Raw genomic sequence first — 16,338 nt, forward strand, 5'->3', positions numbered from 1 at the left:
CAGGTATCACTTTTCTAATAAAAATGAAATCAGCAAGTGTTAAATTTTAAAATGATTTGAGTAGGTATGGAATTCTCGTCATTACTTTTTATGGTTTTGTTTTTCTTTTCAACTGTTGCCTTTTTCTGGAATAGGAAAAGGAAATGGGGAGATAGTTCCACTCTTATTTTACGATGCTGGTGAATTTCTATTCACGTGTTTTAATTTAATCAGTCTATAAGGAGACTCACTCCCTGATTCTCAGGATGGGTTTAATTCTCCTACATCGTCACTAAAGGTGGAGACCAAGTGGCCTCCGATCCAGCCACCCCCATTCCTCCGATCACTTCCCTTCCGCACAGCAGACTGTGAAGCGCCGCTTGTAGGGAAAGCCGGGGACACGGGACAGACTCCACACAGGAAGCCCAGCCTGTCGTGTGTGTCTGGGAAAGTGTCGACTTACCTTAATTGGGTTCTGTTCCTGGAAGACAATTGTTATTAATCTCCCAGGCCCCCTAAACCTATCTGGACCCCGCATGGTGGAGCGTCCCCCCCTCTGCCTCTTCTGACTGCAAAGCACCTCGAGCAGCAAAGGTTAGTTCAGTTATCCAGAAACACGGCGTGGAGCCCACTGTGTTACCATGTGCAGGATGGCCCAAGGTTTCTTCTGTCCAGCACAGCTGAGAGCCTCACTTGCCCAAGGAGTGCAAAGTGATGGATTCTGTGGAAAACATGCCCATCCTGTCCCCTCGCCCAGGACGCCGGGAGGTGCCTCGGGGCTGAGTGTCTGCGTGTCCGGCAGGGACGGGCCTGGCTGTGCTCCAAGGCAAGCCTTCAGCACGCAGGGCCTGCGGTCACAAGACGGGCCCAGCCAAGCCGCCAAAGCACATGTTACCCGTCAATCACCAACCGCTACTTTACTCACACCAGAGGCTACTTCAAAGAGATTTGTGTCCAAGGTTACTTTTAACAAGAGCAAGTGTGGAGAAGCCCCGGCCACGGGGCACAGGGCCAGCTCTGTCCTCGTCAGCGAGCCCGGGGCAGGGCGGCACGTGGGAGGATGCGGGCCGCACGAGGCCCCCGTTTCCTGGCTGCATCAGTTAGTCGTTCTGAGAGAGGCTGGCGTTAAATCTAGTGAGATGACACACGCGGGCTGGAGCTTAAACACAGCACACGGCCCCGCAGGCACCGGCCGCTCTTCCAGCTGCTCTGGGCACACGGCGGCAAGGACGCAGATGCGGCGCCAGGTGCGGCCCCGTGAGGCTGGGAGCCCGAGGTGTGCGGGTGTCGGACCGCACGCCTAAGAGCTAGAAAGAGACCGCGCTGGGCGCCCTGCAGACCGAGGAGGCCGCCAAGCAGAGCCATCGTGCTTATGGCTGCTATTGGAATCAGTGAGCAAATGCGTTAGTTTTGCGACAGAATAAAATACACCGAGTGTCCCAGAGGCCCTCCGTGACCTTGTGTTTGGAGGTGAAGGCTGTGAGTCCAGAGGGACGTCAGTGAGGCACTAGGCTCGGCCAGGACGGGAAGACTATTCTCATAGGACAAACGATGTGTTTTATACAGCAGTTAGGCCTCTGAAATCGGGAGGAAAGTTAAGATGGCACATGAGCTGCGGGTGGCCCCCGGGGCCCCAGAGGCACCAGCGGGCCGGCAGGGGCTGGGGGTGGGGAAAGGGCTTTACTTCTCCTCCGCGGACAGGCGGTAGAGCTCCTCGCCCAGGCGCCGCAGCTGCTCCTTGAGCTCCAGCTCGCGGTACAGGCCCGCGGGGACGGCGTCCAGGCCGTGCAGCAGCCCAAACAGGCAGCCGGCGATGGCCCCCGTGGCCCCGCTCTCACCTAGAACGAAGCACGGGCCCTCAGGGCTGCACGGCGGTCCCTGGCCCCCTTGCCCCCTTGCCAGGAGGCCGGGCCACCTCAGCCTCGCCCTTGGCCTCAGCCAAAGCCCAGGTTTGCTCTGGGTGGTGCCGGGGAAGGGGGCGGGGGGGGCGGTCCCCTGCCCCTCCTGGGACAGCCACACACCCTGGTGCGCTCGGGTGACCACCTCCCGCGGGTCCTGCCACGCGCTGCGCACCACCCCCGCCGCCCCCGCTTCAGGCTCTCAGCCTCCTACCCACCCAGTCCGCCGGCGGCCCTGGCCCGCGGCCCCTTCTCCACTCCCCCGCCCCGGGAAGTGTCGCGTCTCCACACCTGGGCACCCGGAGGTCCCAGCAGTGTAGGTGGGGAGCCCGGGGCCTGGCAGAAGGGCCTGGCTGGTGGCCTCTTACTTCACACTCACGAGAAGGTGCATCTCACCTCCGTGGAACATGGCCCGGTGGCAGAGCTCCGTCCAGCTGCCCTTGGCTCCTAAAAGGGCATCGTAGGCAATCATGGGGGCGTCGTGGCCCCGCCGGCCCCCTCGACCTTCCGAGCTCCATTTCCTGTAGGTCTGGAGAAAGCACCACAGGTCAGAGGCACAGGCCGCCGGGAACCACGTCCCGTGCGTTAGAGCACGAGCTTCTGGGTTCATCTGTGCGCCGACGTGGCGCCCCTGTGTGCCGTGCACTGCCCCAGGGCTGCAGGTGGGCACTGGCTTCCCGTGTGTCTCACGCCAGCCGTGCCGCAGATAAGCAAACACGCCAGCCGCCGGGCAGCAGACTCTATGACAGAGACAGCCGTCAAGGGGTCTGGAGTGCTGCGATGGGGCTGCTGTGACAGCACAGCTGGGCGCCACTGCGCGATGTGAGGTCTGCGTGGGGCACAGGGACAAGCGAGGCCGGGCAGGGGTGCTGCGTGTGGTCAGGGCCGCAGGCCGGCCGGAGGACATGGTTGGGGAGGCCACGGTGGCTTGAGCAGCTGGTGGCTCAGAGCAGGTCCCTGTGGGTCTGTGGCAAAGGCTGACGAGGGGCAGGGGCCAGATTGGGCGGGGGAGGTGGACGCAGGCAGGTCACCCCTGGGCCTTAGCAGCAGAGTCAGTGTCGGTTTGGGGCAACAGCATCTCCACAGGAAGAAGAACGGTGTTTCTGAGTCTTTCTGCGTCGGGGGGCCCATGAGAGATAAATGAAAGGGTGGTAGGAAGCACCTAAAAAGGGAAGGGTGGACCCTTCCTCTCCCCCTGCTCCTTCCTGACACCTGGAATGCAGATGTGCTGGCTGGAGTGGGAGCAGCCAGTTTGGACTATGAGGCGTGCTCACAGAACAGCAGAGCAGCCAGACAGGATCCTCAGCTCCTCACTGCAAGGGGCTTCTGACTCAGCTCTGATTCCCTTGATGTGAGGATAACGAACTTCTGTCTTGGTTAAACCGCAGTTACAGCGGTTTCTCTTATGCTACCAAACACGATCCTGACAATTTTAGCCACTTGGGGGGGTTTCTCAGCATGGGGAATGCCGGTGGTTTGCACAGACTTATTCATCCCTCTATCCCCAGTCCCTAGAAGAGATGAAGTGAGATGGACTATTTTCACATTTTCAACTTTTCTAGCACAAATCGTGCTTATAATCAGAGGAAATGAACAGATAAAAGCACCATCCATTTCCAATGGGCTTCCTTCGAAAAGCCTTCCACGGCCCCGCCTTCCAGCTGCTCCCTCAGCCCACCTCCACCGCGGGGTCCCGTACAGCCGGGGGCAGCAGACGGCGGCCCCGACAGCTCCTGCTCGCCACCCGTGTCGCCGGCAGACCTACCTTGTCCCTCTCCTCCGCGTTGTAGCGGTCGGGAAAGCTGGCCTCATTCTCCGTGTCCTCACTGATTTTTCTCTCCTCCAAGTAAAACTGCCATTTAGCTTCAAAGTAAAACCAGTGTGCCTGGTATTCTAAACACAGAGATCAGGTGAGTGGGCTGTGGCGGCCGTCTAGCTGGACGCCGTGGGCAGCGGGCGGGAGGGAGGAGGCAGAGCCCACGCCCTCCGCCCAGTCTGGGGCAGAGGAGGGCCTGGCGCCTCGCCTCGGCTAAGGCTCGGGAAATTCGAAAATGCTCACATTGTAGCTACTTTGAAATACCAGCAAGGAAGATGGAGATCGAAACCGACCCAAAGAATTGCTTGACAATGCGCTGAACTAAGGCAGCGATCGCAGCATTTTTATTTTTAAGTGGCTTCTCTTGAAAATCCTGAACCTGTGTATTTTTCAAAATTAATTTTATTTATTTTTGGCTGCGTCGGGTCTTTGTTGCTGCGTGGGGGCTGCTCTTCGTTGCGGTGAGCGTGCTTCTCACTGCGGTGGCTTCTCGTGGCGGAGCACAGGCTCTAGAGCGCAGGCTCAGTAGTTGTGGCGCACGGGCTTAGTTGCTCCGCAGCATGTGAAATCTTCCCGGACTGGGGCTCGAACCTGTGTACCCGGCCTTGGCAGGCGGATTCTTAACCACTGCGCCACCAGGGAAGCCCTGAACCTGTGTATTTTTATCAACCCAACACTGCGCCTGCAAAGTCAGACGAGAGGACGTTCGTTATCCCCAACTAGCAGCTTGACCTCCAAGCCCCAGAGGCGCTGAAAGTCTGGAGCAGCGGCTGCAACGGCTCGTGGATGACGGGTGTGTGTGTGTGGGGGGGGTGCCTGCGTCTCGAGAACCCAGAGGGGATCCCCGTGCTCGCCTGGCCCTCTGCCCTCTGGCCAGGCGATACTGCAGACCTTCTTTGTGGGGTCAGCCTGTCACACGGCCCCCCCAGTCTGTCCAAGTCTGCTCTGGGTGTGGCTGGAGCCCACCTCCTTCTAAGGTGCCGGGGGAGGGTGTCGGGAGGGAGGCCGGGCTCACCTGCCAGGTGTCGGATGGTCCTCTTACAGTACTCCTCGGCCAGCGGGACTGTCCTCAGCATGTCTCGTCCCCACTGCTCCAGCCGCTTGCCCTGCACGGCGTACGACGCGAACAGGGCCGTGCACAGGGACCCGAGGAAGCCTGGGGTGGCAGGAGAGAGGGTCAAAGTTGGCACTAGCCACGCCCCCTCCCAGGTGCTGGACACGCTGTGTCCCTGGGCTTTGCCAATTTGACCTTCAGATACCGTCTGCAAGGGGGCAGCGGCGGGGTCGGGAGAGCACGATCCCCGCCTCCAAGCGCTGCTGTGGGCACGGGATCCAAGCCCAGGTGAGCCCCTGCCGAGCTGCCCTGCGAGCGGCCACGGGAAGCGGGGCCCCAGGGAGGCGTCAGCCGCAACCACTTCTGGGGCAGGGACGAGCGTCTGGTTCTGGCGCCCAGGGTCCAGCTGCCGTCCTGACCACCTGCCACCGCCCACCTCCCGTCACGGGGTGCTTCAGCTCCAGATCTGGGACGCACGCTCCCAGGCAGTAAAGGTAAGAAAAACTGACACTTGCCTCCAAAGGCAGTTCAAAAATTGCAAAGGAGAGTGGAGTTAAAACGCGCTTCCCAGTATCAAGTGTGTGCTGTCCGACCCTAGTCACCAGCCTAGTAATAGATAAATTACCCAGCTCTTAAACATGCGAAACAACATTTCTTTAATAAGAGTGGGCAGGGCTTCCCTGGTGGCGCAGTGGTTGAGAGTCCGCCTGCCGATGCAGGGGACGCGGGTTCATGCCCCGGTCCGGGAAGATCCCACATGCCGCGGAGCGGCTGGGCCCGTGAGCCATGGCCGCTGAGCCTGCGCGTCCGGAGCCTGTGCTCCGCAACGGGAGAGGCCACAACAAGAGTGGGCAATAAATTAACCAATGTTATAGATGTTTAAACTCTCACCCCAGGCTCTCGTACTCATGGCATTGTTTCCAAACGTTCAACATTTTCCTGTTGGAAGGCTGTTTATGTTTAATTCACTTCTGCTGAGTCGGGGGTTAGCAAACTCCTCTCCACCACCCGGACATTGCCGCCCGGCTGAATTACATGGCTTTGTGCTCAGAGATCTGACGGGCTCATCCGTGGGGTCCGTGGCTCAGCGGCCGCGCCTGCTGTGGACTCAGCGGCGTGTTTTACCACGTCCACGCCTCAGGTGCCACGGTGCCCACGTCGGCTGCTTCCTGGAGGGCACAGGGTGGCCCTCGCGGCTCAGGGGGCGACACCAGTAAGCCCGGACCCTGCAGGTGACCTTGAAAGGAGCGCAGTCACCGAGAGCAGCTGCACCCTCGACCCCGGGGGCCGGGAGCCGAGCTCAGCCAGAACTCAGGAGGGTTCTCCTTTCCTGAAGCTGAGCTGGCTGCTCCCCGGTCACGTCTCACCGGTGGGCACTGGGTCGGCAGGCCTGCCCTCCCTCTGGAGCCCGACCCTGGGGGGGCAGCCTGGAGTGTGGGCCCCCTGCGCACCCCGAGCACTTTGTCCTGACACACGGGGTGGGGCGGCTTCTGCCGCCACAGCCACCGGACCCGTCCAGGGCACGGCGCACAGCGCCCACGGGGCCCGACGGTGGTGCCGGCTCCCCGCTGGACAGCCCGGCCGAAGTGCCGGCTCCCGGGGCTCCAGCCAGACCCCAGGCTCTTTCGGAACCGGTGCCGTCCTGCTTTTCTTGTGACGTGATCGACTTTGAAGCAGGGAGAAGGCCTTCCCGCCCGGCCTCCCCACGCCTCCCTGCCGCCCGCGGCCGCCTCACCTGTGGGATGGTTGTGTGTCATCCGGCCACACTCCACGCTGACCTCGAGGAGCGTCTCCAGCCGCCCCGGCTGCCAGTACCGCATGCCCACGCACATCGCCTTGGTGGCAGCGCCAAACCCGGAGCCTGCGTGGAACGTGGGATACCTGGTCTTAGACCTCTGTGCCGGGGACGCCGGCTCTGGAAGTCTAGCTTTCACAAACCATATGAAGATGTACAAACACGATGTGCTACCATGATTATCACAGGGTCATTTAAATGAGTCAAAAGTAGGGAAATTGCCCACATTCCTGACAAAGAAAAGAGAGGAAAGAAGTTGCAAAGCAGCCATTAAAAACAGGATTTTTGATGGGATGAGGAAATGCTCCTTCTGGGAAAACGTAGGAGAGAGAATTGCACACACAGTATGCTTTCAACGATATGTTTCCTCCTTTTTTTTTTTTTTTTGCGGTACGCGGGCCTCTCACTGTTGTGGCCTCTCGCGTTGCGGAGCACAGGCTCTGGACGCGCAGGCTCAGCGGCTCATGGCTCACGGGCCCAGCCGTTCCGCGGCATGTGGGATCTTCCCGGACCGGGGCACGAACCCGCGTCCCCTGCATCGGCAGGCGGACTCTCAACCACTGCGCCACCAGGGAAGCCCACATCGTTATTCCTTTTAATGCCGCATCTTTTAGAGAGGGTTAAATAATAAGTCAGCACCCACGTCCTCACTGTTTCCACCGCCTCCCTGCCCCACTGGCAGTGTCGTCCTGCCCGAAGGACGTCCTGGGCATCTCTCCCTGGGCACCTGCCCGGCATGAACTCCTCAGTTCGTTTGTCTGCAAAGGCCACTTGGCCTTCACTCGGGAAGGCGTCCTCTGGGTGTCGGTCTGGCTGGTGCTTTCTCTGCACCCAGATGGCTCTGCCTCTGACGAGAACCTGCCGGCTTTGCCTTGGTGGTCGGCACTGGAGACGCGTTCCTGTCTTTATTATTAGTTTGGAGCGGTTTGATTGCTACGTGCCTTGGTGTAGTTTGCTTTGTGTTTCTTGTGCTTGGAATTTATTGAGATTCTTGGGCATGTGAGTTTACATTTTGCATCAAATTTGGAAAAAATTGGCCACAATTTCTTCACATTTTTTTGGTTCCCCCCTCCCCTTTTACGGACTCCAGTTATAGGTGCCTGAGTGCTCGTGAGTGCTTTGACTTGTGCTGTGGCTCCCTGGTGCCCTTTTCACATTCTGCGTTTCTTTTTTTTTTTTTCTGTATGTCCCATTTTGGATAGTTTCTATCGCTGTGCCTTTGAACTCACTAACCTTTTCTTCTGAAATGTCTAATCTGCTGTTAATCTCAGTCAGTGAATTTTTTTTTTTTTTTTTTTTTTTTTGCGATACGGGGGCCTCTCACTGCTGTGGCCTCTCCCATTGCGGAGCACAGGCTCCGGACGCGCAGGCCCAGCGGCCATGGCTCACAGGCCCAGCCGCTCTGCGGCATGTGGGATCCTCCCGGACCGGGGCACGAACCCGTGTCCCCTGCATCGGCAGGCGGACTCTCAACCACTGCGCCACCAGGGAAGCCCCTCAGTCAGTGAATTTTTAAACTCAGACATTGTACTGTTTTTCTCTAGAACTGTGATGTAGATCTTTTTTATACCTACATGTCTCTTTTTAACCTTTCAAAAATATCGAATCCACACTATTTTATATCCTTACCTGGTAACTTTAGTGATGGTGTCAGGGTTCGTCAGTTCTGATTTACTGCTGTTTCTCTTTGTTATGGACCATGTCTCCTGCTTCTTTATGTGCCAGTAACATTTGATTAGATGGCATCCTTCAAGGTAAACCCAGAAGGACAGGTATGCCCTCAGAGTCAACCTGGAGGGTGTGTCCAGGACCCCAGGAGCAGAGGCCCTGGGGGCAGAGACTGCAGCTGCCTGATAACATCACCGCGAGGACACGTGAGATCATCACAGAGACAGACATTTATGCAGGTGGTGTATGCTTTCCTTGATGCACTGGCTAAAAATAACACATTTAAAGGGAAAGCAGTGGGAAAATGTTCCTTAAAATAAACCAGGGATGGTGACAGAGGAGCTGGGCACGCTAGTGACTCTGAAGCTGGCGCCCAGGCTGGCTGGCTCCCTGGGCGGCGGGTCAGTGGGGTGACAGGCAGGGTAGTGTCGTGGGGCCCTGCAGCCCCGTGGCCCTGGAGGGAGAGGAACTCGTGCTCTGACCTTTCTCATTGAAGGGCGTGTGCCAGGCCAGGAGATAGTTGTTGGGCTTCAGCTGCGAGCAGCCCTCGACGGTGGCCGGGTCTACCCGCTGCCCCGGGAGCTTCTCGAGCACGTCCACGTAGCGTCGCACCATCTCACGGTACAGGTCGTCCAGGCACCAGAAATCTGGGGCGGAAGGGGGGTGTGTGGGGGGCAGGGTCAGACAAGGGGCGGGTGGAAGGCAGCGACAAGGGAAGCGACGACCGGCGTCCGGCCCCATCCCCCCAGGGGGAGGGAGAGTCTGGGGTCGGCTCACAGGACCCTGGCTCCCCGGAGAAACCTGACCTCAGACGAACAATGCGCTGGGGATCTCATTGAATTTCAGATGCTGTAGTTTGCTGCTGTGCCTCTTCTAGCTACACACCAGAATCTAGGAAAACCCAGGATCCTCATACACAGCTCGCGGTTCTATCCGTGAGATGCCCAACTGGCCCGAAACCTGCCTGTTCCTCGGGCCCTCGGGGACCCACGTCCAGGGTACAGGGAGCTGACCCTCTCCCATCTCCCTGTCAGCGAAGCGGCCAAGTGCCCGCTGCCCACCGTCCCCACTGCCTCTTTGTGGGAAGGCGTTCTGGGGACAGGCGTGGTCTCGAGTCCCTCGGAGATCATGGGCCACAGGACAGGGGCGCCCAGGCTGTCACCTGGGTGGCACCGGGTTTGGCTGACCTGTACTGGGGGACCTCACGTGACGTGCCCCCCCCCCCCCCGCAACACGCCCATCACTGCAGGGTCAGGCTCCTGTCTGTCTACTGTTTCCTCCCAGATAAGGCTCAGCGAGGGGCGGTCACTTGCCGAGGCCAGAGCTGGCCAATGGATTTCAATCGTAAAGCCTGAGCACTTCTGCCATTAAATGAATCCACAGCATGGTGTACAGAGGCCACACACCCTCCAAAGTTGGGGCCCAAGGTGCCTGGTCACACGGAGAGCAGACCGGACAGTGCAGGGCAGGGCGCACCTGCCAACACAGCTGATGGGCACCGGGAACCCGGCCTGTGCGGGGCTGCATCTCAGGCCTCGGGGACCGGCCCTCCTCTCCAGGAGTCTGCCTGTCTTTGGAAATCGCGTGAAGAGCCGTTGTCCATCAGGGCCCCTGAACTATCGCGTGTCCAGCAGCCCCAGCAGGCGGGATGGCGCTTCAGATGCAGGCACGAAGCGTCTGGGTTCCGGTCCGCACTCTGTGCACCGCTGGGCAGGTTACTCAGCGCCAAACAGCGGGTGTGGATTGGAAACACACTCTGTGCGTCGTTCCTTTATCTGTAGCCCCTCGTAATAAAGCCGACCTGCAGGGCGGTGCGAGGACCTGATGACGCCGCCCGCAGTTAGCACAGCTCCCAGCCACTGTCAGTCTGCTGTCGCTGTGACTCGGGGGCTCAGAGGCCCCTTCCACCCACTGCAGTTCGTTATTAAAGAAGAAAGCTGGGCTGTTTGAAAACTAAACGTCAATGAAATTCCAACTTGTATGTTTAGGGAGCTGAAAACACATTCGCTTGCCGAGTTTCTGGGGGCGCAGGCCTGCCCGAGCGCGCCCTGGTGACCCGCTGGCCAGAGGGCGTGCGTCTGTCCAGCTGCGCCCACTGCCACCGTCCTCACCCAGGGCGGATTCCGCCCTATTCCTGCCAAGGGGACAGGACTCGATCCAACCCGGGGGAGCACGTTCTCGTCGGGGGCCGAGCCGGGAGCTGTCCTGGGGGCCGCCGCAAGGGACGGAGACACGCCGTGGGCTCTGCCAGGTGAGGACCAACACAAGGGCACCCGGACTGACACGGAGGGACACGGGAACCTGCCTGAAAGCCTCACTGCCCCCAGTTTCGGAGTTTGCAGACTCAGGACACTTGCTGCGCCAGCTTGCCGTGACGCTGTCTTATCTGCGGTGCCTTAGCTCTCCCCCCGGCTACTTGGGAACCGGCAGAGCAGACGGCATTCCTGTGCGGTGACAGCAGAGCTAAACCCGGCTGCTGGCACCAGCCCACGGGGTGAGCACATGGTGACATGTACGTTCCAGCCACTTCAGAGCTGCCGTAAGTTCTAATTTTGCAGTGACGTGCTCACCACTCGATACCTGTGGGGAAGCTGCGCCTCACAGACACCCGCTGCTTCTCTGAAACTCAGTGAGGACTTGCTCCTAAAACCAACCTGCTCCTTAAGGAAGCGTGTCTCCCCTCAAGTCATAGCATCTTCTTAGGACAACTGGGAAACTGCAGCAACTCTCCGAGCTAAATCCTGTTTTGGTAGGTGGCGTTTTAACCTCAGTTCATTGGAATTTAGAAGTAATTCCCCCAAATACCACCGTAATGGGTCCAAACTTCAAACTGGCTTATTATTTTATGTATTGTTGAAATAAACTCAGACGCAGGCTTACTGCCTGCAGTGAAAAGCTGAGCCCTCATTCCAAGCCCCGAAGCGAGCCACTCGGTTGGTTTTAGCCCTAGAGACAGAGGCTCGGCCGAGTGTTCACGAAACAGTGAAAGTCCCGGTTTAAGAACCGGAGGCCACAGATGATCAGAGTGACGCTGTCACCCGAGAGGCTGCGTGGGACACAACCCACGGCACGTCCGGTTCGCTGGGGACCCGGGTGTGACAAGCTGGTTTCAGCAGTGGCAGTGGGTGGCCCCCGGCCCCCCCCTCCCCGCAGGATCCCGCGCTCCCGCCCGCCAGCACGCCGGGGCTGAGCCTCACCTGTGACCAGGGCCCCTGCCGTCGCCATGTGCATGATGGTGTTGTCGCTCACCGGCCACCTCTCTGGAGACAGCACCAGGTGGTCCAGTCCCCCCACCTTTCCCGGCTCCTTCTGGACCTTGGGGCCCGAGGCGCTGTCCTCCCCGAAGGCGTGTCCGTGCCCGAGTGCATCGCCCACGGCCCCCAGCAGCATCGCAGCCTGAAACTTCTCCATCTCTGCCGGCAGCTGCCGGGTGCCCAGCCTTCAGCCCGCCCCGCCGGCCCCTGTTCTGGTCGCCGCGTCGCCGTCGGGAGCCTCCCCGATCGGCCAGGCGCCCTCTTCTGTCCCGGGCGGGCGGGCGGCACCAATGAGGAAGCCGTCTGGGCCCGCAGCCTGCAGCCACGTGGTGCGCCCAGAGCTGGCTCTTCAGTGGGGACACCTGCGGCTCAGAGCACCGCTTCAGAGGGAGGTCTGCACGGCGCGCTGGGGAGATGCACACGTTTCTAGAGCTTCCAGGTGTAATTCGCGCACCGTCGGGCTCACTGCGTTCGGTCCAGTCACGCGGCGTGCGTCAACCTTACCCGCGGGCCGCGCGGAGAGCCCGCCCAAGCCGCGGCCCCTCTGCTCCCTGGGCCTCCACCCACCCACTTGGTCTCTGTGGCTCTGCCTTTCCGGGACTTTCAATTACACGGGATCGCGCTCGGCGGCCTTCATGCTGCGACTCGGCTGTCACACGCACGGCTCTGTTTTCCGGAGGACTCGTTGATTATAAAGCGTGTTTATGGTAGAAAACTGCCACGTGCGAAGGGGGAAAGCACGTGGAGCCGCCGAGTGCGTGATCACGGGCGTCCCCGCGGCCCAGCGTCAGCGAAGGCTCCTTGACAGCCAGCCTCCCGGCCGCTCCGTGTGTGCGCAGAGCCCGGAGCTCCGAGGGGTCGGCGAGGGCGCCCCGTGAGGGCTCACGCACCTTAAGCGTCCTCCCACCGATCCCGTTGCACAGGGAGGATGTTCACGGCCGTGCTGAGGCTGAGAGTGGGGGGAACCCCTGCAAACCAGGGACCTTGACTTGAAAAGAGGGATCAGGAGAGCTACCACCTCCGTCTCCAGGCCCCTTGTCCCCCAGGTTCTGGTCCCACGTCAGACGCCGGGATGTAAGAAACACGTCTGATAAAACTTAAGTTTCTTTCAATAACAAGATACTAAGATGCCTTTAAATGAACGGGTCGCAGTTCCCTGGAAGTCCAGTGGTTACAACTCCACACGGGTTGGATCCCTAGTCGGGGAACTGAGATCCCGCACGCCGCGTGGCGTGGCAAGAAAAAAAAAGAAAAGGTAAATGAATGGGTAGTATCATCACAGCACTTATTAAAAGTGAGGTTCTGGAACCCGACTCCGGCTGGCACAGTCTGAGAGGTCCTAAAGCAAAAGTCCTTTACGACCAGTGCAGTTGGCCCGGGTTGCTAGGGTGCAGGCTCCCTCCCCGAGGGCAGCCCCTCAGACAGCCACCCACGTGGGGAGAAAGGCACCATGTGGCAGAAGCCGTTTATCGCTGAGGCAGAGGTACCGTCTTCGGCTGGTCTCTTGCTGAATCTGAGGCAGCAGACACTGTCGTCGAGACGCTAAGAGCAATCCCACACTATCTGGCCGACGCCAGCGAGAGGAAGAGGTGAGGCGAGCCCACTGCATCGTTCCTGCAGTGTTTGCCGAGCCCCGGCCGTGTGCCACGAGTTGTGGGTATGGCTGTCCCCACAGAGCCTGGAGCTGGAGACATATGTGATATCCCACTTAAGCGTTTACTAAAGTAAAAGAACACACTGACATGTGCGATGTCACCAACATGGAAGGAGGTGATGCTGTCCGGCCCAGGAACTCCCAGCAGGCATGGGGAGGCCACGCGTGTTAAACCTCTCACATTTGGTTAACCCGCACGTCTCCACTGTATTTATAGTTTGCGTTTCAGTGGATCAGTTAGGTACGTAACTCCCATCAGTTCAAGGAAATTCGTGTATTATGAGATCTGTGACCGCCCACGTGGAACAGGTGTATTTAGCAGATACTACGTGATACCTAGAAAGGAAAGTATGTGACCCAGGCTGTCCGTGTGGGACGTGATCCTGTAACAAGGCGGCAGGCTGGACACAGGTTGGGAGGGTCCCAAGTGTGGCGGCCGCTCCCCTGACGTGGGACCAGGACCCTGACATCCAGGGCCGAGCGTCTGAGGACAGACCTGAGAGGCACCAAGACACCAGGAAGAGAATTTTAGTGTTTCCAGAGTCCTCAGCACTTTCACAGCACGCACCACGACTTAAACGTGTATTATAGAAGGGAAACCTCCACGTGTTGGGAGAGGCTCTGTCACTGTTTCGGTATCTGTTGATAAACAACTCCATAGAACACCTTTTCTCCACATGACCTTGCATCTCAAGAAGGAAACAGTGCCACAGACGTCATGATTCTAACAGGCCCGTCCTAGTTCCATAGCCTCTCTGAACAGAACTCTTACATGTCAGAACCCATGAGGCCTTGAACGATGTGTTACAATTGGTGAAGTTCCTATTAAAGCCTCTTAGCACTCCAGTCTTACAGGTAGAGGACGGGGCAGCGGGGCCTGGGAGAGATCAGGTGACTTCCCTGGCCCTGCACCTTGTGACAGGCCGACCCCGCCCAGACTGGGTCTCCAGGCTCCAGGCCTGAGTGGGTCACATTTTTGAACACCAAACCAACTACACATTTTAGGCACACTTTCTGGAAATCTGAGCGAATTCCCCTCTCCTGTGAAATTACCCCGATTTATCTGTCTCACGAACCGGGTTGCGGGCTGGGCAGCAAGCATGCCTGTGGCGTGAAGATCATTCCCAGTATGAGGTGGGGTCCACACAGCGATTCTGGACAGCGTCCCCCCGACAGGGGGGGCACCAGGAGGCCAGGCAACGAGACGCGGACACACACGCCCACCTGCATGTGACGTGGTTTCCGGTGTGGGGTTTTTGGGACAACAGTGTGTATTTTACCTCCCAAACGTGACAACCGTATGAGGGCGGGTGGGTGAACAGCACTCATATTACAGACGGCTGAAAGGAGAGAGTGCTGATGTTTAAATCTGTAATTTATCAGGAAAGAAATAATGTTTCATGGAAAAATGTCCTTTTAAATACTTTTTTTTTTTTTTTTTTTTTTTTTTTTTTTGGCGGTACGCGGGCCTCTCACTGCCGTGGCCTCTCCCTTTGCGGAGCACAGGCTCCGGACGCGCAAGCTCAGCGGCCATGGCTCACGGGCCCAGCCGCCCCGCGGCATGTGGGATCTTCCCGTACCGGGGCACGAACCCGTGTCCCCTGCATCAGCAGGCGGACTCTCAGCCAGCAGGGAAGCCCTTAACTACATTTTTTAAAGCCTACTTTATGACGCTCTTAGGAAGCTCAGCTGCCGTTATCAGAAGTAAAGCAGACCCACTGACCTGCAGGCAATTTAAAAGAACTTTTCTGGAATCACAATGACACCATCGCTGTGCAAACTGCAACGGTGCGTTAACCTGTAAAGTGATTCTCAGATGAGCATCCAGAGAAAAGTGAAATGAAAATAGAGCTGATAAATCTAGACACTTGATGATTCAAAAAATATAAATCTTAACCCTGGCACCAAGTTCAAAACCGCCAGCATCCATGACACTCGTCCTCTTTAGGGCGCGTTGCCAGCAGCCTGACTTGTAGTTTCTCAGGGGTGGTTACGGACAATTCAGCGAGTGTGGTGAGCACAGCCTCGCTTTGGGTCATGATCAACAGCGACCCTGCAGCCTGCAGACAGGCCCCAGCTCCTCCGTAAACGCGGAAATCATGCAGAGGTCTCTTACAGCAACAGCCAGGGCCCCGTCTCTGGGCGCCCCAGCAGCGAGCTCAGAGGGTCTCCGTGCGGCATCCACACTCAGCGGCGTCTTCTCTAAGCAGCAGGAGAGGGTCTCCAGTCTCACGACTGGTCAGGATGACTTCCAAAATGGGCAACGGGCATGGCTGGCCAGTGTCTCCTGCAGGACAGCTCCCTTTTCACCTTAATCCGTCTCGATTTTCTGCCTAGAGAGGGCTGCCTTAACCACCCGTGACCACTGGCCGTACATATTCTACGAAATCATCTATGAGAACAGGCCACACTCCTGAAGGAGAGCAAATAGAATTTTTAAAAATATCAACGATTTAGAGCAATATTTTTACATTCAAAGCATTTTTTCACAATCCAACTTTTATATTTCAAGAACTCAAATGATTTTAACTTTCTATAGCCTGTGCTCCACTTAAAGAATCGGCTAAAGTGACCCTCTTCTGCTCTAGCCAGACCAGGGTTGGCAAGTGCTGGTGTGCTTGTGTGGAGCCAGCCCTGTGAGGACCGCCCACCCTTGACCCCGCCGGGAATGTGCACAGTCACCTCCTGGCCTGGCAGAGGGAGCCAACGGTGGGCGGGTCCGGGGGGGTGGGCATCCTTCCCTAACGGGGCAGCACCCACAGCTCAGCAGGCAGGCAAACGCTCCCCGAGTCCTGAAATGTTTGGGGTGGGGGCCGCAGCAGGCGTGGTCGTGCTCAGGTGAGCAAATGGAGGCTGCAGTCTTCCGTGAGCTTCTGCCGTGCGATGGACCAGCCGCTGCAGCCACACGCGGGGCAGCGGGCCCCAGTGACTGTCCTGCTTGAGGTCTGCCTCAGGGCCTCTGCACGTCCACTCTGAAATGGCTTAGCTTGGACAACTGTCTTTCTGACTTTAACTAAATGTGAAGCTGTATTTTCTTTTGCGTGATTTACAAGACATAATAAAGTGACTACTAGTCACTGTGATCACCACCCCCGTCTCTGGACGGGGTCGGGCCAGGAGTCAGCAGGTGCCGTCCGCCCCGGGGCCTGCGCTGCCATCACTGACCCGTGGGCCGGGGGCAGAGACGTGCGCGCCCGCGTCAGTGCCTCTGGCCATCGCC

The 16,338-nt window shown here is 58.4% G+C and overlaps 1 protein-coding gene across 2 annotated transcripts; it reads right to left on the reverse strand.

The window, feature by feature from the left end:
• Nucleotides 1-776: 776 nt before the first annotated feature.
• ADPRHL1 (ADP-ribosylhydrolase like 1) lies at nt 777-11,621 on the reverse strand. Of its 2 annotated transcripts, none has more exons than XM_032610922.1 (7): nt 11,408-11,621; nt 8,693-8,857; nt 6,483-6,608; nt 4,709-4,849; nt 3,643-3,770; nt 2,274-2,406; nt 777-1,817 (listed from the first exon to the last, which is right to left on the reverse strand). In XM_032610922.1, the coding sequence occupies exons 1-7, from the start codon at nt 11,619-11,621 to the stop codon at nt 1,660-1,662; spliced, it is 1,065 nt and encodes a 354-aa protein (XP_032466813.1). In that variant the 3' UTR covers nt 777-1,659. The 2 variants fall into 2 exon arrangements, with proteins under 2 accessions (XP_032466813.1, XP_032466815.1); XM_032610924.1 differs by lacking the exon at nt 11,408-11,621 and adding an exon at nt 10,865-10,960.
• Nucleotides 11,622-16,338: the final 4,717 nt, after the last annotated feature.

Source organism: Phocoena sinus, chromosome 18 (genome assembly GCF_008692025.1).
Source record: "Phocoena sinus isolate mPhoSin1 chromosome 18, mPhoSin1.pri, whole genome shotgun sequence".
Taxonomy (NCBI): Eukaryota; Metazoa; Chordata; class Mammalia; order Artiodactyla; family Phocoenidae; genus Phocoena; species Phocoena sinus.

Excerpts from the sequence above, each read along its gene's own strand:
- ADPRHL1 (XM_032610922.1), bottom strand. The coding sequence starts at position 11,621 with ATGGAGAAGTTTCAGGCTGCGATGCTGCTGGGGGCCGTGGGCGATGCA. Across the intron at positions 6,609-8,692 it reads CACGCCCTTCAATGAGAAAG|GCTCCGGGTTTGGCGCTGCC; the intron begins GTCAGAGCACGA and ends CGTTCCACGCAG. Across the intron at positions 4,850-6,482 it reads GACACACAACCATCCCACAG|GCTTCCTCGGGTCCCTGTGC; the intron begins GTGAGGCGGCCG and ends CTGCCACCCCAG.